General features: G+C 35.6%; 1 protein-coding gene across 1 annotated transcript in view; it reads left to right on the top strand.

Annotated features, from left to right (window-relative positions):
• The window catches only part of LOC137405035 (serine-protein kinase ATM-like), a 56,460-nt gene that overhangs the window by 11,209 nt on the left and 19,862 nt on the right, over positions 1 to 25,389 (top strand). Inside the window, exons 6-16 of the mRNA XM_068091258.1 lie at positions 245 to 426; positions 1,836 to 2,057; positions 5,769 to 5,842; positions 7,827 to 7,890; positions 13,358 to 13,518; positions 17,127 to 17,237; positions 18,412 to 18,525; positions 19,602 to 19,691; positions 21,546 to 21,841; positions 23,873 to 24,105; positions 24,957 to 25,064. Of these exons, the coding sequence (XP_067947359.1) occupies positions 245 to 426; positions 1,836 to 2,057; positions 5,769 to 5,842; positions 7,827 to 7,890; positions 13,358 to 13,518; positions 17,127 to 17,237; positions 18,412 to 18,525; positions 19,602 to 19,691; positions 21,546 to 21,841; positions 23,873 to 24,105; positions 24,957 to 25,064 (1,655 nt within the window). The remainder of the gene's footprint in view (positions 1 to 244; positions 427 to 1,835; positions 2,058 to 5,768; positions 5,843 to 7,826; positions 7,891 to 13,357; positions 13,519 to 17,126; positions 17,238 to 18,411; positions 18,526 to 19,601; positions 19,692 to 21,545; positions 21,842 to 23,872; positions 24,106 to 24,956; positions 25,065 to 25,389) is intronic.

The following is a 25,389-nucleotide window of genomic DNA, read 5'->3' as shown; positions in this document are numbered from 1 at the left end:
TTACATCTAGGTGGTAAAGTAAACCAACTAATTGCATTTGTTTTTTTATAAAACCATGTTTTATTTTATATAATTGAAGAAGATTCTCCAAATTTTAATAGTAATCAATGAATTACAATTTCACCAGATTTTTAATGTTTTACTCTCCTTCTCATGCTACACTGTCATTGACCATTTTGAATCTGTTTTGTCTTTGAATTTGTGTCTTGTGTGAGTGACCTTGACACTGGTCGTTCATTTATAGAAATATTGTTGAAATACATCAAAGGCTTCAACAAGGCTTCAAGAGGATTCAAAGCCGGTCCTATCTCCTTAGCCATCGAGCGCATCACAGTGTATTTACTTCAAAGAATAGATATGAGACCCATGAAGTTTCTCATTCATTTCAAGGAGTTCTTCTTGAAAACATCAGAGTCTAATTCACAGGTACTGTCATACCTTGACATACGCCCTAACTGAGAATATGAGGAAATTGAGAAATGAGCTATATTTTCAAGCAGGTTTCGAGCAAAATTTATGACCGTATTCGCCCATCTGACACTTCACTTTTCAGATATTGCTTCAACCCTTTGAACCCTGACGGCTGATTTTCTGGCAGAGCGCAGGGTCAAAAACCGTGACGGCCGGAATAACGACATTCATATGGCTCTGTTTACAATTGTGTTTCTAAGTAACACTGTAAACCAATCAAATTTATTCCTACACACTGCATTAGACCAGAAATTTTACTTTCATTTTAAACCGTTTTAAATATCTTCATTTACTTCTTCCGTTATGATAACAATTTTTCTTGGGACAGTATCGCTGGTTGGTAGCTCATGGATGGTTGTGATGCAAATGGAGAATTATATGATACTAACTATAAGTTTTCAGTTTAGTTTGATTCATGAAATGATGATGAATGTTTGCTCAATGGATATGATACTACGGTAAATATTTTCACGAGTTTTTAAAATCGTTCGCCAATTTTCATGGTTTTAGCCTGAATAGCTGTGAAACACTTTTTTCTGTTTGATGACATTTGCTGTGGGACTTTTTTTTACTAGTGTTTTACCTAATATCATTGTATTATGAGCACATCTAGATATATTTAATAAAAGTTTAAAAACTTTGGATCGTTGGACGATTTGCCCTGGGTTACTGACACACATTGACAAGGATGGCCAGGGTTTAAAGGGTTAAAGTCAATGGTACTACTCCTATTACTTCACACTATCACTTGACAGCTGAGACTTATACTCATATAGTACTTGATAATTCATACCAGTTAGCTCTCACCTGTTACCTTACAGTTCAGAATAATTCACATGTACTACTCTGCTGTTATGACACATTCTTTTAGAAATTCCTAGTTGCATAAGCTGAGATAATTCTAGACTTTTTTGTGATGTTGTGTTATGTTGCTACTGCGAACTGTGATGTTTACACTTTTCTTTCACAATTCTTACAGTTCAACATATGGTTTTATAAAGCATAGTTACACCACTAGTTTATACTTGATTCACGTTGTTAAAAACATAACATTAATGAGCCCGTGAACGCAATAGCCGATATCAATAATGAGAGAGACAGGCAGCCACGCAACGAGTGACAAAATTCCGGCACCTATTTTTTTTAGCATTTTAGCCGCGATCAAGTTTTGTTGATTTTAATATTGAAACATCTGGGCAATCAGATCACCCCACTCATCAAAAACAATCGGAAATGATAGAAAAATACGGATACTTTCTGAAAAAATCTACTGAAATTTTGTGTAAGTTTATCTTTAACAAACCATCACGAGTTGTGTGCTCTTGTGCGCTGTGACATTTCATGAAATATTTGATCTATTTTAGACCCTGCAGCATATGTTAGCGTCAGTGAATTTGCTCAGCGAAAAGGGCGCTGTCAACAGTTGTCTCCACCTGGCACAGTTTGGTAGGGACATTGCCATGAGACTCCTACTGTTGTGGAAAGGATGTCGGGACGATGTCTTTAAGCTCGAGGCTGTCAGGTTCTTTAGGCTGCAGCTGGTTGCCAATGAACAGAATCCCGAAACAACCAATACAGTTTGGGAGGTAAATTGTAGCTCTATGGCTGGTAATCTTTGTGAGCTTGGCTCAGTGATGTGAAGTCTTTCTATGATGGATCTTTTTTTTAGCAATTGATAACTGGAGTTGGTTAAGGCATTGCTTAGTTTATAATTGCTAAATATGAGAGCTAACAAAACTCCAATGAAACTCTGAAAGATATAACATTAGTGTGTGAACATACAATGTAGTGACTAACATAATAGTGGCGTACATACATATAAGTAAGTATAGCTAGCCAAATGCCCGGCGTTGCATGGGTATTACCCTACAGGATGAATTTATTTGCGGAGTGAAATTTCGCGAAAATTTCCTTTTCATGCATATTCGCGGATTAATTTATTCGCGGCCGAACACTGTCACTCTCTATGAAGAGTTAACTCTATTGCGGCTAGCAATAGAGTTAACTCATTCGCACCCGACTAATTTCTAGGCAATTAGCTCCAGATACCGGCTATTTTTTCAGAAAATTGCTGTAATCCAAATTACTACTACAGGAGACAGACTTGAGATAATTTATTCAATCAAATTTCAAAAGAACCAACCAAGTCTCCTCTTTCAAACTTTATTACATTCATATAGATAACTCGTATCCCTTTTATGTAGATCCATACCTCAAAGAAGGTAGTTTCAGGAAATTTCATATTTTGAAAAAATTGTCATTTGCTGATACAAAGGTAGATTTGCACCATAAAAATTACTAAATATAAAAATTTTGACTGAAACCACTCATTTATTACAGGCAATACATATTTATGAATACTATTTATACATATATGCAGATAGTCATGAACATGAAAATCATGAAACTCTAACTTCGAACTTTTTCTTACGAGCATCACCCTTCAAACAAAAGCATAGCAAATCTATATACCAATATAACTCAAATAAAACGTCATGAAAATGTTTCAAATAATAAAAATATGTTCAACAACTCTGTTCTTGACTTTTTAGACTTCATAGACAGCTCTAAGAATCAATATGATACTATCGAAACTGAAAGATAACGTTAGTCTGACTACGGCTGGCAGCGTGAAGAGTGCATTTTTATTCGAGCATAACAATTCAAATTGGCAAAATTGAAAGTTAATAAAAACTTTGAAACATTAAAAATAATGTTTTAATTTGATTTATGCAGTCTTTCAATGTTTTACCACTTCTGAGTCTGCATATTTACTTCTGGAGTTGAAAGAAAATTATCACGAACGATAGTTTAAATCGGCACGATGATTTCCGGTTTTTGTAGAAATTGAGATGGGTGTACTAATTTGGTTATAACTTTTGCCAGAGACGTCATAGAGGCATATTTTAAAGTTTGTCTGATTGGCCAGAAATTTTTCTTTCTAAATAATTAAAAATATTCTTTTATAATTTGAAAATAATGATGCAAGGAGTTGGAAAATTTCAGACGCGAGTTAACTCGCGTTGGGTGCCTAGCAACGTTATAAATACGCGAGTTAACTCTCACCTGGGTGCGAATGAGTTAACCCTACGCATGCGCATACCCCGTGTTTCGGTGTGCGCATACACCGCAACGCGATGTACACCATAGCTTGCAACTACGAGTCGATCATGCTAAGCTATAAATTTTTTGCTGTGTTCAGAGGTTTTCACTAATATTCATCGATTTGGAGGCCTTTGATGAACCAACAATTTGTGGTAAGTAATGAGTTTTCTTCAAAACCATTTACTAAATTAGTTGAATTTTACTTTGGTTCTTCGGTAAAAGGCAATATTTATTTTTCCATCTCTACTGCTTCGTTATTTGTTTTAGTGTGAGAGAGATTTTTTATCATACACGAAGGCACCATGACTACAAGGGTGGTAGATGTCATTCTTAGAAGATCACCAATCATTCAGGGAGGTCTTGAAATTGAACCAGCAGAACTTTGCAATAGTAAGCCACGAGGAGAGTTCCGATGATAACTTTCTTACCAGTCATGTAGTAGTGAGAGAATCGCCTTTAACATCTACCCAAGACAGTGACAGTGACAGAGCTGCTATTACCAAAATAACTAGTCAGAGAGCACCATTGCACGCTAGTATTCACTTATCAAAAGTACCAGTTTAATTTTATTGCTAGACAACCGCCATATGGACTAAATTGTTTATATTTACTTCATTCATCGTTTGTAAAATTATATTTGTATTTGAAATATTTTATTTGTACACTCAGGTTTGTAATAAATTATAATATATCTCTACATGAAATAAAATATATAATATAATCATGTTTGCTGCAGCGATATCAAGAAGTTGTTGTTGATGAAGGGGTCTAGGTTGATTGGTTGCTTCTCTGCCAATATTCCTGCCTTGATGAATATTACTACTTGTCTCTAGTTTTCGTAATCGGAGTAAGTTGTTTCATTCTCAATCTGCAGTAAACACAAACAAAGAAAAAATATTAATAAGTGTTAAGGAAGTACAAAAACAATAGCTGAAGTATTTAATGAAAGTGATCAGTTTTTAAACAAAAGAATTAACTAACGCAGTTAACTATGGAAAAACGTATCTGCACTGCAAATCAAATTCATACCATAATGTCCAGATCAGAATCATGATCGTCCTCAATTTTGGTATTAGAGATTGATGGGGTTGATTTCAATGTGAAAAGAATAGGAGAGATTTTTGCGATGACGAAGCCATGCCGAATAACTTGTGAAAAACTTGAATAATTTTGTAAAGTTTGATGCAATGGCAATAAAACACAAAGCCCCGGCGATGATTTTAAAGAAGTTTTTGAACTCGGCTACGTTTAGTACTTCTGCCTGGTGGCTATTTTTGCGATGCCGCCATTCTGCATATGTTGTGACAACCTTGAATAATTTTGTAAAGAAATATGATGCATTGGCAATGGTGTTAGCTCAAAGCCCAGGCAATGATTTCAAAAATGTTTTGGAACTCAACTACGTTTAGTATTTATGCCTAGCGGCTAGTTTTCAATTTGATGCAGTAGTTATTCTCCCTTGTGATTAAAAATAGAACTAATTATTCACGGAATTTAATAATTCGCGGAATTGACTGTTCGCGAAATCGCGAATTTTTATAACCATCGAATATTTTCATCCTGTAGGGTATAATCAAGATTTCAAAAAAGGTATTAACAACAGCTAGCTTACAAACACTGGCAGGTAAAGTAATTGCCATTGGCTAATTTGAGTAAGCTAGTATCCTTGTTGTCAAACTTAATAATAAGAACTAGTAACGTAACGCAGAGTCGCTATGTATTTTAACCAATGACTCATATCGTCCATTGCATCCCGTGGAACTTAATGGGTTAGCTTGTAGTCTTGTGAACGGGAGCTTCCAAGATCAAATCTTCTGTGAGACGGAGTTTTCATTGTTAAATTTGAATTGTTATAGCTGGACAGAAACAGAATGACGACAGACTTTGAGATTTATATTTAGATTAACCCTATAACCTTGACATATTTAAATAATTCTCCATTTATACTTCTGTACAAACTTTTCTGGTTTCTAGTTTCTGTCGCTGCAATTTCATATGTCTATCTAGTGGTATCTTCTCTGTTTGAATTTGTGAGTTGCTGAAAATATAAAGCTGATCATTACAAATAGAAATATGTGTATTGTATGCTTATTGTATGCGATCTTCATCTAAAAGTCGAGTCACCTTGTGGACTAGCTGGTGGAAATAACGAGATTGTAGACAGTGTAAGTTTGCATCAAACACTTCTGTAGGATGTTCTTTGGAAGCTGTATGAAGTCTTGTGCTTTGAAGTTGGAAATGCCAGAACGAGCTTAAGATTAGCTGGGTGAGCTTCTTCAAGTTCTTTGATGTAATCTTTTTTTTTTACTTGTCATGGTTACCCTTAGAATAGCAGTTTATGATAGTAGTGGGAATTGACTAGCTATAAACATTTCCTTTTTCTCAGTTGTCATGTTACCATTAAAATAGCAGTCTCCCAGAGATGTTTTCAAGGCTTTAAAAAATCACTCGATTCAATGCAAGTCTCATCAAAAAGTTAACAATTCGCAATTTTTTTGCATCAGTTTGTTTAAGAATTGATTTAATTCACAATTCATTGCACAACACCACAATTCAATTCTCAATTGTTTAGCTATACTAAATTCAATGAATCGGGTCAATTCTCCCAAATAAACCAAATCAATTCTCTATCAATTCTTACCTAAAATGGACTTAGAGTAATCATGGCTTATCATCAATCTTATGACTCATGCCAACAATCTTATGACTCATGCCAACAATCTTATGACTCATGCCAACAATCTTATGACTCATGCCAACAATCTTATGACTCATGCCAACAATCTTATGACTCATGCCAACAATCTTATGACTCATGCCAACAATCTTATGACTCATGCCAACAATCTTATGACTCATGCCAACAATCTTATGACTCATGCCAACAATCTTATGACTCATGCCAACAATCTTATGACTCATGATGTTTTGCTGACATACACTCAGTATTTTTGTTGGAGTTTCTGTCATAAAACTTTAATCTAAAGTCTTTTAGAATCAGCAAAATGTTTTGCAGAAAATCAATGCATTTGCCAAACAAAAGGAATGCGTAATATTTTTTGTAGTTCAGTTGAACAGGCCGCGAAAGAAAAACGCTATCATCTTTGCTGTTTGACCAAAATGCAGACACATTTTTTAATATGAAAATGTAGTGATCAGAAATATCTTAGCTCCCGGATTGGACTTTCACTAGCAGAACTGCAAATTAAGTCGCTGTCTACAATTTTTCTTTTCATCTATCTTAAACCAGAATAAAACAAAATAGAAACCACGATTTTATGCCATGATTTCTGATTAAAGAAAAAACTGTTTCATTGTTGTTTGGCCAAATAATAATAATATAGGCATGTGAATAGAAGTGTAAAAATAAACATACCTTTCTGGATGACTAGCGTGCATATACATAACAAAATTATTGTACCGCAATACAAACGGAGTACATAAGCTTATTGTCAGTGCGCAGACAGACCGTAGAGCTACAATATATTAGCGTGTAGTACATATTATTGACCAATAAAATGTACACAGGGATATCGAGGTCTTGTAGAACTGTGTGCAACTGGAAACATTGAACGGCACTGCCATCTTTTCTTCAGCGCGCATAAAATATCATTCTAAACTACGACGTTTTCGTAATGGCTGCGATTAACTGTTCGTTTTTGAGCTTTCAAAAGCTTATAATCACATTTCCACATATTTTGCACCTACAACACAGCAGAATAAGACATGGTGAATCTTTTTATATCAAATAGCTGTAATGTGAATTTTGTTGCAAGCAAACCTTTAACATTTTACTACTTGGCACTACATTTTAAACTAGGCATTACAGTGTAATTTTACAGTAGTATTTGCCCCAACATGTTATAATTTTAACACAAGGAGCGGAGCGCAGAGCAAACCATGTTAGTAAGTAGAGGTTTGACTGTTAGTAAGTAGAGGTTTGACTGTAGTAAGTAGAGGTTTGACTGTATGCATATCTATTATGTCACTTATTAGGACCGGGGATTTGCAGTCTTCACTTTTATTATAAAAAAATCGAAGAAATTTATACAAAAAAGTAGGAGATAGTCTTAGCTTTAAATATGAAGATTTCAAGCTCTCATATAATGTGTTTGGGCTTTAGTAAATAGCTGTGGTCCACTCTTAACTTAAGAGTCTTAACTAACTGCTACTCTCCAGTACTAGGGAGTGTTTGCTATAATCTTCTCAGGATATCATGATTGATTCAAAGTTTAAATATTTTTTTGCAGTGATAAGCTACCTTCTCTCTGGACTGATGAGTTTGTCAACCTTCTTGCACACGTCTGCCGAATTGTAAGTCAATTTAAATAACCTTGAACTTCTCATTATTAAGATGAATTGTTCAATAGTTGGGCAGCGATATAAGTCACAACTTCTTGAAATTCATTAGATTTATCTGGTTCCCTAGTCTGCAATAGCATTTATATATACATCCTAAAAGGTAAATGTCTTGTTTTTGTATTTGTACCAAAACTAAGTTCTGATATATCCTCTGTAGTATTTCTTTTGCACGATGCTACAGTGAACTGCTGCTGACCAGGTATTGTTACATTGAACCGCTGCCAACCACATTTTGTAAACAAAATGTTCTATTAGAAATATTTGTAATTATTGGGGTGTTCTGCATATGCTCCAAGGTGTCTTTTTTATAGATGAGAAAGCATCTCTGTTCATACTATTAATAATATATTGGGTTCATACCAGTTTATAACATGCTGTGTTCAAACCAGTTTAAAAAGTATTGTGTTCATCCCAGTTTATAGCATATCATGTTCATACCAGTTTATAGCATATCGAGTTCATACCAGATTATAACATACCATGTTCATACTAGTTTATTATATCATATTCATTCCAGTTTATTACATACCGTGTTCATACCAGTTTATAACATATCATATTCATACCAGTTTATGACATACCGTGTTCATACCAGTTTATAACATACCATGTTCATACTAGTTTATAATACAGTCAAACATGGATAACTCGCCCACGGATAGCTCGAACACATGGTTAATTCGAACAGTTTCTTTTGTCCGTTCCCACGTAATGATATATTGCTATAAATGACTCGAACTCAACACTGTTAACTCAAACTGTTTTTTGCCCAACGGCTACCGAAACGGTTGTTGTCGCTTTAGAAAATCACTTTATTCCAAGCCATAGAGGTAAACCTCAACTTTTCGTAATTCATAAGCGTCGTTATTACCACCATCGGCAAAATATTTTTGTCAACAACTTTTTTAAAGGTTTGGTGAAATTTGATTTATACCAAACATCCGCTTAGCGATCGCCCTTCGGAAGCAAGGAAAGTGGTATTCGTTAAGAGCAACACTCCGAGGCAGTTCAATTAGAAGTTTTACGAGGTTTTACGGTACATTGTATATCACTCTATCACTCACGCTTTTTTAATGGATACTTATTGAACGTACATGTATTCTGTGTTTAGGTCAAATGATGAATAGTTTTCCGACGTTGATTCCGTGTTGAATCAATGTCGGAATGTTGAATGTTTAAAACGTCTTAAAAATTGTTGTAATTAAACGTATACGTTGTCTTAGCTAAAAAAAACTATTCATCGTTTGACCTAAACACAGAATATGTGTGTACATTCAATAAGTATCCATTGAAAAAGCGTGAGTGATATACAATATACCGTAAAACCTCGTAAAACTTCTGATTGAACTGCCTTGGAGTGTTGCTCTTAACGAATTCCAGGTAAAGTGAGGTAAATCTTTGCATAAACTTCAATAAAAATCGGCAAAATTGATCGTGGGTAAAATGCTCAAAAGAAAAAGATGTCTTTTCTTTTGAGCATTTCAACAACGATCAAGTTTTGCCAATGTCAATCTAAAAAACATCCTGGCAATAACATCACCTCAAACAATGAACCAATCTCAAGTGATAGAAAAATATCTATACTTTTTGATAAAAACGTTTTAAACTTTACATTAGAAGCATTTAATTTGAAACAAGCCATTTGTGCTTTTGATTTATATTATAGTTTGTATATGTACATGTATCTACTAATAAATAAGTAAATACATGGACCTGTGACAGTGCTCTGATAACTTGAACGCTCTGATAATTCGAACACTTTCACTCGGTTTGACTGTATTATATTTATACCAGTTTATGACATACCATGTTCATACTAGTTTATACCATACTGTGTACACTTTTTTCCAAGTTGACTGAACAATGCTAATTACATCACAACTCTTCACCCTGCGAACCCTGGCCATTCTTGTCAAGGTTTGTGAGTAACCCGGGGCGATTTGTCTTACGATCTTTTAACTTTTATTAAATATCATTAAACGTGGTCATAATACAATGATATTTGGTGAAACACTCGTAAAAAAGTCGGGCAACTCACAGCTAATGTCATCAAACAGAAAAAACAGCATTTCACCATTATTCGGGCTATAACTATAAAATTCCATACGATTTAAAAAAATTGTAAAAATATTTACAGTAGTATCATATCCATCGAGCATAGGTTCATCATCATTTCATGACTCAAAATAAACTGGAAAATTATCGTTAATGTCATAAATTCTTCATTTGCCTCACAATCATTCATGACCTACCAACAAACGAATGTATCGATTTTTCGCGATATCATTCTAATAGAATTTGTTATTGTAACAAAGAATGTAGATAAGATATTTGAAAACTGTGACAAATGGAAGTGAAATTTCTGGTCTAATATCCTGTAAAAGAATTAATTTGATTGGTTTACGCTGTTACTTGGAAACAGCTTATGTAAACAGAGCCATGTGAATGCGGGTATTACGGCCGCTAGATTTTCTGACACGAAGGTTCAAAGGGTCAATGCTGACTTGGCTATGGCGGCATGGCTCCCCAAGTCTGCTGTTTGCGGTGGAGGTTACAACGCATACTAAAATAGTAGACAAATATTTCTTCTTTAGTAAGCTTCGCATTAACCCTTTGACCAGGTATAAGCCCCCTAAAAACTACCGAGACTCATGTAATTTATTTTCGAAAATTCAATAAAATCGATATTTTATGAACATGCATAGCTCAAATCTTAAATTTATTTCTATGAACAAAAATTTTTGTACATATACATTCATTCACATATCTACTACTCAAAAAAAATTACAACCATGTACAATTGTCCCTGTATGAAATGCTTGGAAGCATTTTTTTCGGTAGAGTCAAACGCTATAATGTAGCCGTACGAGCCACCATAACGATCGTTTTCTCTGCATATTCCAAGTATATTAAAAGTCCAAAAAGTTTACATCACTTCTATCATTTGAATTATTTTTATTCTGATCAGACAAAAAATCGCTAACGATTGCAGGATAAAATAATCTTTTATTTTACCGTTTTGAAAGTCGAGCCGATGTTGACTGGTTTTTCCAACTTTTAATCTTTTCCAAGGAATCGCGATTTGTTTAGCTTTTAGCACAAAGCAACGCCTCTCAGATAATCGTTTCATATTGTAAATCACCGACTGATATCTTGTTGATGATATTTAAAACTTCCTAGTGTTCATATCCTTTGTTTAACGTTACTAAACGACAGCTTAATATACGTCTACCGAAATAGACATAAATGTCGTTTCCCCACGCAACTGGTAAACGACATTCTGGCCGTTTCCCCTGCCAAAGGGTTAAACAGAGTCATGTTTGATTTAAAACGTCTTTTTGTAAGTTCTCAAGGTGTTATAGCCTGAAAGGGCAGTTGTTTATGATATGCTATATTATATAAAAGTTGTTTATAAGATGCTATATTATATAAAAGTATACAATATTATCTGATTTTATAATGGAGCTGTTCGGACACTCATAATTTAAGTACAGTAGACGCCCTTACAAGATATATGATCTGTTTATGTTATGAGAGCATCTACTGCGCATGATTTTTATGTCATTTACATTATGTCCATCATGTTGTTGTTTCCTCGTAATGTTTATTGCGTTGCTCACATCTCATTGGCTAATTATATTAGTGCCTAATTCACTTTTTGCATTTTAAAGTCTTACCAGATATGCTAAAATCACGATTATGATAATTATTTTTTAGTTCAGTATAAGTAAAAAAAGGATAGCTAGAAATGACCTTGAATATGTGACCTCTATAGTCGATATACCGCTAGTATTGGTCATATTAGAAATGATCAGTGCGCATAAAACATAGCTCCTGCGTGCACTCCTATTCGGTGTAGCCACTAAAACCTTAGCACATTACTAAAAATCCATACCTTACAATATTGGTTTGCTTAGCCAATTTGAAAGATCTGGTATTGTGATCATTGCACAGTTGACCTTTCGATGAAATATGTAGTTAGTTGGTAAAAGCTTTTTAGACAAAATGGTTGAGGACCTCTTACAAGTCTTATTCCTCATACTGGTAACATATTTAGAAATGTTATCATTCTGTCAGAAGTGACCTAATTGTGTGAGTTAGCCTACATGTAAGTAGCGTGGCCGGAATCTACGGCGGCTTTTCGTTTTTGAGCTTTTAAGAGCTTGTAATCACATTTCCACATACAGTCAAACATGGATAACTCGAACTTCAAGGGACCGAGCGAAAGTGTTCGAATTATCAGAGCGTTCAAGGTATCAGAGCACTGTCACAAGTCCATGTATTTACTTATTTATTAGTAGATACATGTACATATACAAACTATAATATAAATCACCAGCACAAATGGCTTGTTTCAAATTAAATGCTTCTAATGTAAAGTTTAAAACGTTTTTATCAAAAAGTATAAAGATTTTTCTATCGCTTGAGATTGGTTTGTTGTTTGAGGTGATGTTATTGCCAGGACGTTTTTTAGATTGACATTGGCAAAACTTGATCGTTGTTGAAATGCTCAAAAGAAAAGACATTTTTCTTTTGAGCGTTTTACCCATGATAAATTTTGCCGATTTTTCTTGAAGTTTATGCATATTACCTTACTTTACCTGGGATTCGTTAAGAGCAGCACTCCGAGGCAGTTCAATTAGAAGTTTTACGAGGTTTTACGGTACATTGTATATCACTCACGCATTTTGAATGGATACTTATTGAATGTACACGCGTATTCTGTGTTCAGGTCAAACGATGAATAGTTTTTTTTAGCTAAGACAACGTATACGTTTAATTACAACAATTTTTAAGACGTTTTAAACATTCAACATTCCGACGTTGATTCAACACGGAATCAACGTCGGAAAACTATTCATCTTTTGACCTAAACACAGAATACATGTACGTTCAATAAGTATCCATTCAAAAAGCGTGAGTGATAGAGTGATATACAATGTACCGTAAAACCTCGTAAAACTTCTAATTGAACTGCCTCGGAGTGTTGCTCTTAACGAATACCACTTTCCTTGCTTCCGAAGGGCGATCGCTAAGCGGATGTTTGGTATAAATCAAATTTCACCAAACCTTTAGAAAAGTCGTTGACAAAAATATTTTGCCGATGGCGGTAATAACGACGCTCATGAATTACAAAAAGTTGAGGTTTACCTCTATGGCTTGGAATAAAGTGATTTTCTAAAGCGATAACAACCGTTTCGGTAGTCGTTGTGCAAAAACAGTTCGAGTTAACAGTGTTGAGTTCGAGTTATCTATAGCATTTTATCATTATGTGGGAACGGACCAAAGAAACCGTTCAAGTTAACCATGTGTTCGAGCTATCCGTGGGCGAGTTATCCATGTTTGACTGTATTTAGAAATGTTATCACTCGTAAGTAGCGTGGCCGGTTACAAAAAGTGACCTAGTTTGACATTTTAGCTTCTACCAGATGGCGAGCGTCTAGGAGAAGTCAGTCAGTCAGTAGCGAAGAGTCAATATAGTGGTTCACGGCCCACCAAAAGGAGACGAGTCCAATCTGGCTGGGAGTCATTGAAGTCTAACCTGTTGGACAGCAAAGACTATCAAGCACAAATAGTATGGTGAGTTAAAAATATTCCTATAGCCGATGACTCATTCTTCACGTTTACTTCATTTTTTGTATTTCGGGTGTATAAAGTAGATCATACCTAAATTGCTAAAAGTTGGGTGTTTTATACTAGTTGATTAATAAACTACACCTAACAAACTCACCATAATCGGCTAAGGAATTTATTTCATGTTTGAAAACAAGGAGAAAACTAGCAGCTGTCTTTTAGGAGCAGTTGGCTCTTACATTTTGAGGTTTGTATGCTCAGCTGTTGCCAGTCACCTTTAGAGAAAAATGAGCTGAAATTATTCTTTTTTCAAAGCCTCAAGTATCAAGGCAGATTTGAATCGATTACATACCTGCTATCAATGTACAGCTAAAAATATCTTTTCAATGAGTTCATTTATTCATTGGCAAATAAAATATTTTTACGTTATTCACGATATCATTTGGCCTAACTCATCCCAGTATAAGCATTGCATATTGAATAAAAAGTTTCAATATTCTTACTAATACACAGTAAAAATTGAATTCAAATGCTTATCTAATAATAAAACAAAGGTATCCTCTTCTGAATTCTTATACAACTTTCGTACAGGAAATATGTGATGTACTTGAGACCTGAATTTACCTCAATGTGATAAATTAGACAGGATCATTCACCGCATATTAGAAATTGACAGAAATGCTTTATCGCTCATCCTCAAAACTTAACATTTGAAAAAAGAATTTAATAAAGCAGTAAAAGTGAAATAATAGGCAATGTAAAGATTAATCTAAAAATCTTTTGAGCAGTAGAATAGTAAAGGCATAAATACAGTCAAAAATGGATAACTCGCCCTCGGATAGCTCGAACACATGGTTAACTCGAACGGTTTTGTTTGGTCCGGCCCCACGTAATGATAAATTGCTTTAGATAACTCGACCTCAACTTTGTTAATTCGAAAAGTTTTTTGCCCAACGGCTACCGAAACGGTTGTTATCGCTTTAGAAAATCACTTTATTCCAAGCTATAGAGATAAACCTCAACTTTTAGTAATTCATAGTAGGGATGGCATTTGTTGATTGAAAAGGTGTTATCGACTATCGTTGGAGTTGTCCCACCAATAGCGATAGTATCGAACTATCAATGAGCAGACAGAGTTCACCGATAGTTATCGAGTGACTTGGCAGCTGGTAAAACTATCGAATTATCGTGCCTAAAAAGATCGAGGATTGTGGGAAGGAATAAAAAAAAAGGTGTTCGAGTTATCAGAACGTTCAATTAATCAGAGCACTGTCACAAGTCCATATATTTATTAGTAGATAGATGTACATATACAATTATATATAAATCAAACGCATAGATGGCTTGTTGCAAATTAAAAGGCTTCTAGTGTAAAGTTTAAAAAAATTTCATCAGAAAGTATGGAGACTTTTCTATCACTTGAGATTGGTTTGTTGTTTGAAGTGATGTGACTGCCAGGACGTTTTCAGATTAAAATTAGCCAAACTTGATCGCTGTTGAAATGCTAAAAAAAAGCCATCTTTTTTTAGCGTTTTAACCAATGATATACAGCCTCCAGGAATGATATACAGAGGGCTGTATATCATTGTTTTAACCAAGATCAAGTTTGCCGATTTTTCTTTAAGTTTATTCGAAGGTTAGCTCACTTTTCGTAGCTTTTAGAGGGCCATCGCTAAGTGGATGATTGGCAAAATTTGATTTTTGCAAACCTTTAGAAAACTCGTTAACGAAAATATTTTGCCTATGATGGTAATAACAACGTCTAAGAATTACTAAAAGTTGAGGTTTGTCTCTATGGCTTGGAATAAAGTAATATTCTAAAGCGATAACAACCGTCGTAGTAGCCGTTGGGCAAAAAACTGTTCGCGTTAACCAAGTTGAGGTCGAGTTATCTAAAGCAATTTATCATTGCGTGGGAACGGACCAAACAAATCTGTTCGAGTTAACCATGTGTTCGAGCTATCCGAGGGCGATAACTATCGGGTAATATTATTTTTTATTATTCGATAACGATATATTTGTTTCGGATGTTTCGATAGGCTAAAAATAGGCAACATATTCATATCGAGAAAGATAGCTATCGACTATCGAGCTATCGTTCAACCCTAGTTCATAGGCGTCGTTATTACCATCATCGGCCAAATATTTTTGTCAATGACTTTTCTAAAGGTTTGTTGAAATTTGATTTTTACCAAACATCCGTTTAGCGATGGCCCTTCGGAAGCAAGGAAAAGTGAGGTAACCTTCGCATAAACTTTCAAGAAAAATCGGCAAAATTGATCTTGGTTAAAACGCTCAAAAGAAAAAGATGTCTTTTCTTCTGAGCATTTCAACAGCGATCAAGTTTTGCCAATTTTAATCTAAAAAGATGTCCTGAATGACACCTGATGAAAAAGATGAAAATGGATGAAAAAGATGTCACCTCAAACAGCAAACAAATCTCAAGTGATAGAAAAATCTCTATACTTTTTGATAAAAAATTTTCAACTTTACATTAGAAGCATTTAATTTGAAACAAACCATTTATGCTTTTGATTTATATTATAGTTTGTATATGTACATGTATCTGCTAATAAATACATGGACTTGTGACAGTGCTCTGATAACTTGAACGCTCTGATAACTCGAACACTTTCGCTTGGTCCCGTGAAGTTTGAGTTATCCTTTTTTGACTGTACCGTACTTTTCGGACTATAAACCGCACCCCTATATAAGCCGCATCTGCTTTATTTTCCAAAAACCGATAATAAAACAATACGTAGGCCGCACCTTTGTATAGGCCGCAGAACTCTGGACGGTGCTTTTTAACATGGCGGCAACTTTGCGGTTTAAAACGGATCAGTGTCTAACGGCACTGTTTCGTATTAATTAACTGACGCTTTTTAACCTAGTGCCTAACGGAACAGTATCGTTAGGCATTGTTTCGTATTTTCTTTCATCGTATTTTCTTTCATCGCTAAAGGCGCACTAACCGTAGATTATGGTTAATCTCCCCTAGCTGTGAAAGAAAAAGCCACAGAATAGCCGCACTCTAATATAAGCCGCATGGCTCAAATCATCAGAAAAAGTAGCGGCTAATAGTCCGAAAAGTACGGTATATGTTATTACTTGTGTTGTTACCACGGGAAGTCCTAGTAAAGCATTTCAGTTAGATGTCACTGAATGTGCTAAGTTGATGTTGTTGAAAACTACATGCTGAATTATAGTTTTAGTCTTGTGTGCCTTGTTATATGTTTGCTTTCACACTCTGATGTATGTATAAAACATCCACACTTTTATCTTAGAACGAAGCTGCCTGTCTCGCCCCATATACCCTATAGTTTTTTTTCAATGGCATTTTCTTATCTTGGCTCAGAGTAAAATGTGTATAACTAATAAACTATGGTGTAGCTTTATATGTCAAGGAGATTGAGTTTGGTAGCTTTCAGTTCCAACTATTTAGCTTTTAGTATCAAATTGATGAAAGGAAGGAGTTGACTCGAAGCCGTAAGTATTTTCTGTCTGAATGACTAAAGTAAAGCATTCAATATATTGTATGATTGGATGCAAAGACCTACTTAAATCTGTGTATTCTCAAAGTTGTATTGTGATTTCTCTTCATACACTGTTTTCAGGATACGAGTAATCAAAGCGATAGTCGAACAAAGAGCGGGTAACTCTCTACGCGAAGAGCAGCTCAGGGATACGCTTGATGTAATGCTACAGATTCTCTCCAATACCAGGAGGTACATGTCTTCTATTCTCACGGCTGTTCAATAGTGGCTCTTCAGTAGTGGCTCTCTCATCGTTCAACCTTTGCGTTTTTTATGTTCTACGTGGCGTCTTATGGGCAGACTTGTTAGTACTTGAAGTTATATAACCTTGACTTGAGATATCATGGTACTGTGGAACCTTGGTACTCGAATGACTCATTACTCAAATGTTTGACTTGAGATATCATGGTACTGTGGAACCTCGGTACTCGAATGACTCATTACTCAAATGTTTGACTTGAGATATCATGGTACTGTGGAACCTCAGTAATCGAATGACTCATAACTTGAATGAGAAATTTGAGAGTATTTTGCCTCAGTATTCGTACATGCATTTGGAATTTAAACAGCCAAGTTTTCGTAGATTTTTTAGCATCAGTTTGAGTCAGCCTGTGAACTAGGAACAACTTACATTCTGTGTACGCTTTACATCATGCAATAAATTTATTTCACTTTTTTGTGACCGATTTTATTAATCATGGGTCAGAAGAAAGAAGAAAGTCAGCAGTGATGAGAAGCTGAAAAGCAAAACTAAGAGGACCACGGTTGAGTTGAACAAGGAGATAATAGCGAAGTTTGAAAACAACATGCATCTCTGATATATGTTTTCATAATTTACTATTTGCTTTTTATAATATTATAAATGCTGTATTAATTCATCATTTTTTCAGAAATATGTACATCATACTATGTGTAGGAACGCATTATTTGATAGTTTTTCGCTTATGACCAAGTTGATCAGGTACCCAAAAAAATTTGGTTGAAAAAAATCTAAAGGGAATAATGTTCAAAAATTGAGATTCAAGAAAGGCCTATATGCTACGACATACCATACTTTCTATCATAAGATTGGGCACCTGATCTTGCTGCCAAGGATTTACAGGTAACATTGTTGATCAAATATGTAATCACTAGTAATTAAAATAACAAATAAAACAATTGAAGTTTCATCTGTGATTTAATTTTACATTAGGATTTGTCTGCTCGGTGCTATGTTCTTATGCACCTCATGTGATCTGCCATTCACATTGGTCATGTTGTTTTGATCTGGCTTGTAATTTACTCTATGAGCTCGTAATAATGTCTCACACTGACCAAAGGTTCTCCTCATCAAGAGATTACCTCTGACCTACTGTTATTTGATTAGGTCCAACGTGTTGAAGGAGCTACGCGACGTGCTGCTGGTACTGGCCAACCAGAGGGAACTGCAATCAGCTGATTCAGACAGATTATGGAACAAAGCTACAGTTCTCTCTATAAGGTGATTTTATCTTTTAAAGTTTAATAGTATATTGTTTTTACACTGACATTCTTTATATTTCAACATTAACTTGTATCACACTGATGAATTATCATAGGAGTTGTGTCACCTCTTGCGGTGTGGCTGCATTAGCAACAGATTCTTATACGCGGGAGCTTTTAAAAATCATTACAGTGCCTGCTCAATCGCAATGCATTTTAGTAATCGTTTCAGCGAAACATTAGAGTGATGTTAAAACTGGTAGAGTTTTCGTTGATCAATTCACCAATTTCAAGCATCAGCTTAATCTGAGACAACAAGAGGTATGGAGTTGACTCATGCATGCTAGTTGGTCCCAATCACCCCAATTCTTGATTTGATATGTATGTTCAGTGATTCTGTGAGCTTACTGGTAGCTTAAGATGTGAACATGGCGTTTAATTGTTATTTGAGTTTATATTGGTGGGGTGTACCCTTCACTCTCACGCTCATTTCCGGTTGTTCGTATAGAAAGTACTTCTATGAACTTTTTGAATAGCTTGTATAGCCTGGTTCCCGTATATGTCGCAAAGCACTGGCGACAGCACCGCATGCTATTAGCGGTGAAATGGGAACCTACGCGTCGGGTACCGCCGAGGGTCGCCGGTAGTTGCTGGCGGCAACGCAATAATTTAGCGCTGTTCAAATTTCACAAAAGGCCGCAGGCATAACCTTCCCGAAATGCTCTGTACAGGTCAAGGTCACCATTATAGAAACGGCATGGCGAGCGAACATTTTATTTGATTACGCGATTATGTTTAGCGATGTAGCTTATATGTGAACAGATGCCCCCGAGCCAAACGTCGCAAACGTTTTGCTGCCCATGTTACCGCGGGAGTCTCGCAATCGATATGGGAACCAGGCTTATAGGACACACAAAGCAAGCAAGTTTTTTAAATTCGAGATAAACATCGGCTCGATTGGTTTATGATTTTTGCCAGCTTATAATTTTTTATGCCTTTGTATAACGCCAATTACTCCACCGTGTATATTAGTCAATGTATATGTTCCTAACAGAGCCATTTGAACTGATTCTACACGACTCTTTTTATTTTTAGCCTCGTTGAAAGGAACCAGACAGACTTCTATGATCTTCTGTCACACCTGCTGATGAATGGCAAACTACAGCACAAGACACAGATAATCAGGTGCTTCATAGCTACTAATTGTTCAACTAGTAGTTCATATAATCAAATTGTTTGCTGCTAGACAATATGTGTTGTTGCTTGATTGGCATCGGACAGGTGGACAGGCATCATTGCCTCCCAAGGGTCTCTAAAGGTTGTTCACACTTTATATCAATATGTCGGTGCTGTGCTCTCAGTAATTATTCGTTGACTGTACAGCATGCACCCTCAACCAATGGCATCGTCAAGTCGATGTGATATATCGAGCAAGATTGCAGCTGTCAAACTTTCCCGATAGTTGACCAAGTATACACGACAGCCTGTCCAATGTGCACCACTTTGACGATGGTGATTGGGCGTCGCAGATGGTTTGTCTAAATGCCTTCCATGACATTTGCTGCGGGATTAGTGTTTCATCATTTTCATGACTTCATTGTATAATGAGAACGCTATTATATTATATGCCGCACGGAAGTCGGTGTTAATCTCACAATACTTCTACGATCTCCTATGATAACAATGTTCGCACTATTACAAACCCATCCATGTTTACATCTGCGAAAACATTGTTATCATAGGAGATTGCGCAAAAGTATTGTGCGATTAACACTGACATACGGCGCTATTGTGTGAACCACGCCTTAGTTGAAGGGTCAAAGGTTCAAGTTTGTTTTGTATAATATTAGTACATATATTAAGACGACAATCTATATTTTTAATGTTTTGAACAATAATTTTGCAAAACTGATGGATTATTGGCAAACATTGCCTTACGCTATCCAGCAAATCCAAATGACCGTTTACGATAAAAATGCACACTGTTACAAAGTGTTTCATTTTTAGGTATAACTCGGAGAAATAAAAGCATTTTAGTTATGACACTTTATAACTAAATTGTAACATGATGTGGTTATTCATTGTGTAGACTTTGTACATCGCAGCCTGCTGTGCTTTAGTTTGGTTTCTGTTGTAATGGTACGTCGTCGTAATTTTTACAATTGCCTTGCATTCAGTTCTGGTTGCAGTCCAGAAGTGGCCACCGAATGTGCCAACAAAACTGCCTTCAAAACCAAAGAACATAGTGCGCATAACTTTTTTTTTCCACGGGCTGCCATGAGCTAAATAGCAAGCACTTGCTGGGGTCTGGTGCTTGTCTTAACCTTGCATGTGGCAATGGAAATTATGTTTTGTTTGACATGAGTAGCTGCAGTAGAACCTCTACTAATGAAAGGCCCCGAGTATAAAATTTCCAAGTTGCGAAACAACTTATTGTAAAAATTATTGCCCCAATTAATAAAAGATGCCACTTAATAAAAAAAAGCCTCAAATTGAGAATTTAAAAATACTCTGCTGGCCATTTATGCAGTTTGAAAGAGACGCCCAGCTATTTCCTTCCTTCTTAGTTGGCCAACGTCACAGGTGAACAAACATACTGTTCGTAGATTTAATTTGTTATTTCTGTCATTTCTTCTTTCCTTGTTCTCACCTTTTATCTTTTTAGCATTTCTATGTATGACGTAATAAGGTAATTGTAACATATATTTCTTACAGATTTTAAAAACTATTACAGTTTATACAAGTATCATGTATGTGTTTTAGGACTAGGGCATTTGTATGGTAACATGCATTTCTACTCACGAAATATTCTGTTTGCGAAATGGCTTCCGGAACAAATTAATTTTGTAAGGAGAATTTCTACTATAGTTGACTAGGGCAGCTGTTCACCTTGGCAAGATAATACTCACGTGTTCTGCAACAGGTTGCAGGTGTTATCGAAGGGCGACATCAGTTTTTCACAAAGTCTCATCAGTTTGCATCAACTGCTATCTGTTTTATGACAAGTTGTAGACAAGTGGGTTGTGTTTTAATTTCTAGTTTGATAAAAAGGTCCTCAGCCAGCCCTGTATCCAGCCAGAGTTTGTGCTGGCTCAGTCACTTCCTGTCCAAATATGAGCTGAGTCTATGGACTGTACTGTCACCTTCTGAGTGGGAACTGGAGACCGCTGCCTCTGATACGGGTCAGCGTGAAGAGCTCTGGCAGCACACTTGGCTGATGAGACAACTTCTAAAGACCATTAATTATGAAGAAGGGTTATGTAGAGTGGTAATAGCCAGTGAGACAGCGCCTGCCCGGTTGTTCGGTAGAGTCATGGCTGCTCTCGTCTGTAAAGGTACTTGTTGGTCACTGCGGAAGGTCTCGGCCATTTTCTTCCGACTGTTATTAGTAATTTATAATGTCATAGTCGATTTGCTGTATTCTACATTTATGTACCTTATATCCATTGCCATTGGCTTGCCACAGTATCTCATGTGTTGATCCTCATTTGTGGTAAAAACTTGTGATTTTCCGCAGATTGGCGCATAAATCTAAAAGCTCCCATTTGCAACTATACTGTTGAGCAAATCATCTGTATGTAAAGTGCTTCTTGACCCTCATTCAAATGGTCTAATGGGGTGGACTGACTAGTTTAACTGACTGTCAGGCTTAACCAATGTGTAGACATGTAGGTTTATTTATACAGGAAAATTTACACTACTAAATCGAACATACGCTGGACTATATACTGTGCACTACACTGTATTTATTTTTAAATATTTAGCCTCGGAGAAAAAATTCTCAGCTGTTGAACTTTCTGAAAATAGTAATAAAGGTTAGACAACTCCTGTAATGGCAAATGTTTGTGGAAATTTCCATTTACCCGAAGCATTACAATGGTTTTGTTTTACAGAATATTAAATAATTTACCCTTTCATTTTGTGGTTTTTTAACATATAAGTCACATAAAATAATAATTTACCATCATGAAAGACGAATAAAACACAAATGATATGATTGAAAAATGTATATTACTTCTGCGAGTGATTTATTAAAACAGCCCAAGAGAGAAGTGTTTCTTGCATTTAATAATTTTTAGTAAAGTTTCACTAAAAATCATTCATTATTAATCGACCAGCAATTGCTTGAACCTACTGCACTTCATACCTTACTAGGTGAATGCCCAATGTTGCACGGGTAATAAAATAATTACCTAATTAATTTGAGTAACTTACCCAGTAACCCAGTGAAGGTAAGCTTACCTTTAGTACTACGATTGCCTTAAACCTAAATTTACTAAACAATTACAATTAATAATCTTTACATTACATCTAACCATGCTAGTTAATGACTCCAAAAGCTTCAAGTGTGATTTTAACTGTTGTAATTAATGTGCTAACAGTCATTGACAGCTTAGCTATCGTAGCGTAGTGGATTAGATAGCTAGTTTGCTGACCGGGAGGTTTCGAGATCAAATCATGAACAATGGGGATTTTTCATTCATAAATTTTAATCGCTATAACTGGACAGACGACAAACTTGAACACTTACATAGATTTGTATACATTCATGACATTCGTTATTTCTCAACGATTGGTACAATTCTGATTACGAATTTAACAATATAAATATTTATTTTTTTCCTGTTTATAAAACCTAATAGCAAATTTTAGTGAATTCTCGAATGTTACTTCCTTGCTTGCACATTAACTTAAATGTGTATTATATTACCACCACATGTAGCATTCTAAACACAGTTGTCTGTTTTGCTTGTTAGAAATGTTCAGTTTTATCAATTGTTTCTAACTTACTGCAGCTAATAGCGTTCTTTAAAACAAATTATTATGTCTATCTTCAGCTTGTATATGTATGACGCTATTAGAAGTTCTTACTCCTTTGTTATTTATGATATAGAGCAAAGAATTTAGATTGTTTGGATATGCCTCTATCCTGCCCAGAGAAACTCTCAGGGAGGTTATAAAAAAATTTATATAGTTATGTAAAATATATAAGCGTGATAATAAAATTGAAATGCTTTTGCCATTTGCTAAAAAAGTCATTTTTTACTTTTTCGTTTTTATGTTTCAGGTTGTCAGTGAAAGAGATATTCCATGTTATATGTGTATAATGCTAGATTATTGACTTTTACCGCCTAGTAAAAGTGGGCATTTGAAGATTGTCAAAACTTAGTTCTATGCGCTCATTTTAACTGAGGCTTTTTAGTTAAACATCGTATTTTAAACCATTAGCTATCTTTCTGCGCACCAGTCAAAATGCTTTATGGTTGTCGTTTTTTAATTAGAACGATTACCATGATCTGCTTGTCTTGAAATCATCATTATTTACATCTGTTCAGTCAGTTGAGGTATTCATTTGGGCCTTACAGACTCGCAGACCCCTTGTGCAGAGGATAAAAAGTTATGTCCTTCAACCTTGCAGTCTCTGGTTGAGATGCAAAGGTCAATGGCATTTGTCTCAGAGGTCATTGCGGCAGCTGAACCGGTGCCAGGCAAAACGGCATACCCAGATATTCTTCAAGGAGCGGCTGATCAGGCTAACTCCCTTCTAGTAAACAAGGTTCAGCTCGCAACTCGACTTCTTGACCAGAGAGAGAATCAGGTCTGTCAACTTGTCATAAATTAGACTGAAATTCATTAGAGTCCGATTAGAGTATGTCAGCAAGAAGGTTGGAGTTTGGGATCAGAGTGCATTTGTGTTTTTAGCAGAGGGATTCGTTTTTATGAGAGATCACTTGCAACAAAGCATTTTAAAATAATGGCCCAACAACTTTATTCATATTGTATAACTTTATACGATATGAATAAAGTTGTTGGCCCAAAGTTGTTGTATGTAATGATTATTTCAGCCGTCTCATGATAAATTAGCTTATGGATGTTCAGTTTTGAAAAATGCCAGTTTTCGGGATAACATGGTCTGGTTATCATTCGCTATGGTAACCAAACTTCCTGTTCAGTTATTAACTAAGGTCTGAGCAATTTCTCAAAGATCAAATATGAGTCTTAGCTTACTACAAGCAGAAGCTGTGTATGTTTCATTTGTTGAGCCGATATTGACTCTACAGTATTGGCTGGACATGTCTTAGTCTCTTCCTCGACAGCTGGAGACATGCCCTGTATGTCACAGACTAAAATTGCTCTCTAAACTGGGCATGCTCCCTAAAAATCTCTTGTGGACATTTTGGGAATTGAACACCATCTTGTTGTTTGCTGGTCAGGGGTTATAGACTACTAACACTTCTAAGATATATACAATTACTTCTCCTCTAATGACAACAAAATGGTGTGATACCATTTTGTTACCATAGAAACCTACGAGCCATTTAAAAGGCACAACCAGAGTATTTTTATTGTTTACTTTCATGTACAGAGAGTGGCAACAAGTGCCTACACATGCGGCTTGAGCTTGTTGAGTTATTGCGTTAGTCTCAGGTCTGCTATTTGTTACATTAGATAGAGTATATGGAAGACAGTCTATGGCTGCTGGAAATGATATTGACCTATCTTAGTTCTATCGGGGCTGATGCTGCCAGAGATGACAAATTGTTGAAGCCTCTTCAGGTATTCACTGTGCATGCACTCAGAATATTTCAAAAACGTTTTAAACATTTTTTATCATGTATCGCGGTGACCTATGATTCTCTGTGGTATAAATTCAGATACAGGGCATGCTAGTTACTAGAACTTTTAAGGTTTTTAGTTTCACTAAATTATCATAATATTTGGGTCATGATCTCGGAAACCATAATTAAGTCGGGTGTGTGAGATTTGGAGTTATCTACACTAGCAGAAGGAGAAAACTCTGTTATTTTGCAAAAAAAATTTTGATTTTAGCTCAATTACAGCAGATTTTATAGTCAATAAACTGAATGCATGTTTACCATTA

This window comes from Watersipora subatra, chromosome 9 (genome assembly GCF_963576615.1).
Source record: "Watersipora subatra chromosome 9, tzWatSuba1.1, whole genome shotgun sequence".
Taxonomy (NCBI): Eukaryota; Metazoa; Bryozoa; class Gymnolaemata; order Cheilostomatida; family Watersiporidae; genus Watersipora; species Watersipora subatra.
The sequence above is the reverse complement of the archived record's forward strand: the minus strand, read 5'-3'. Positions and strand labels throughout refer to the sequence as shown.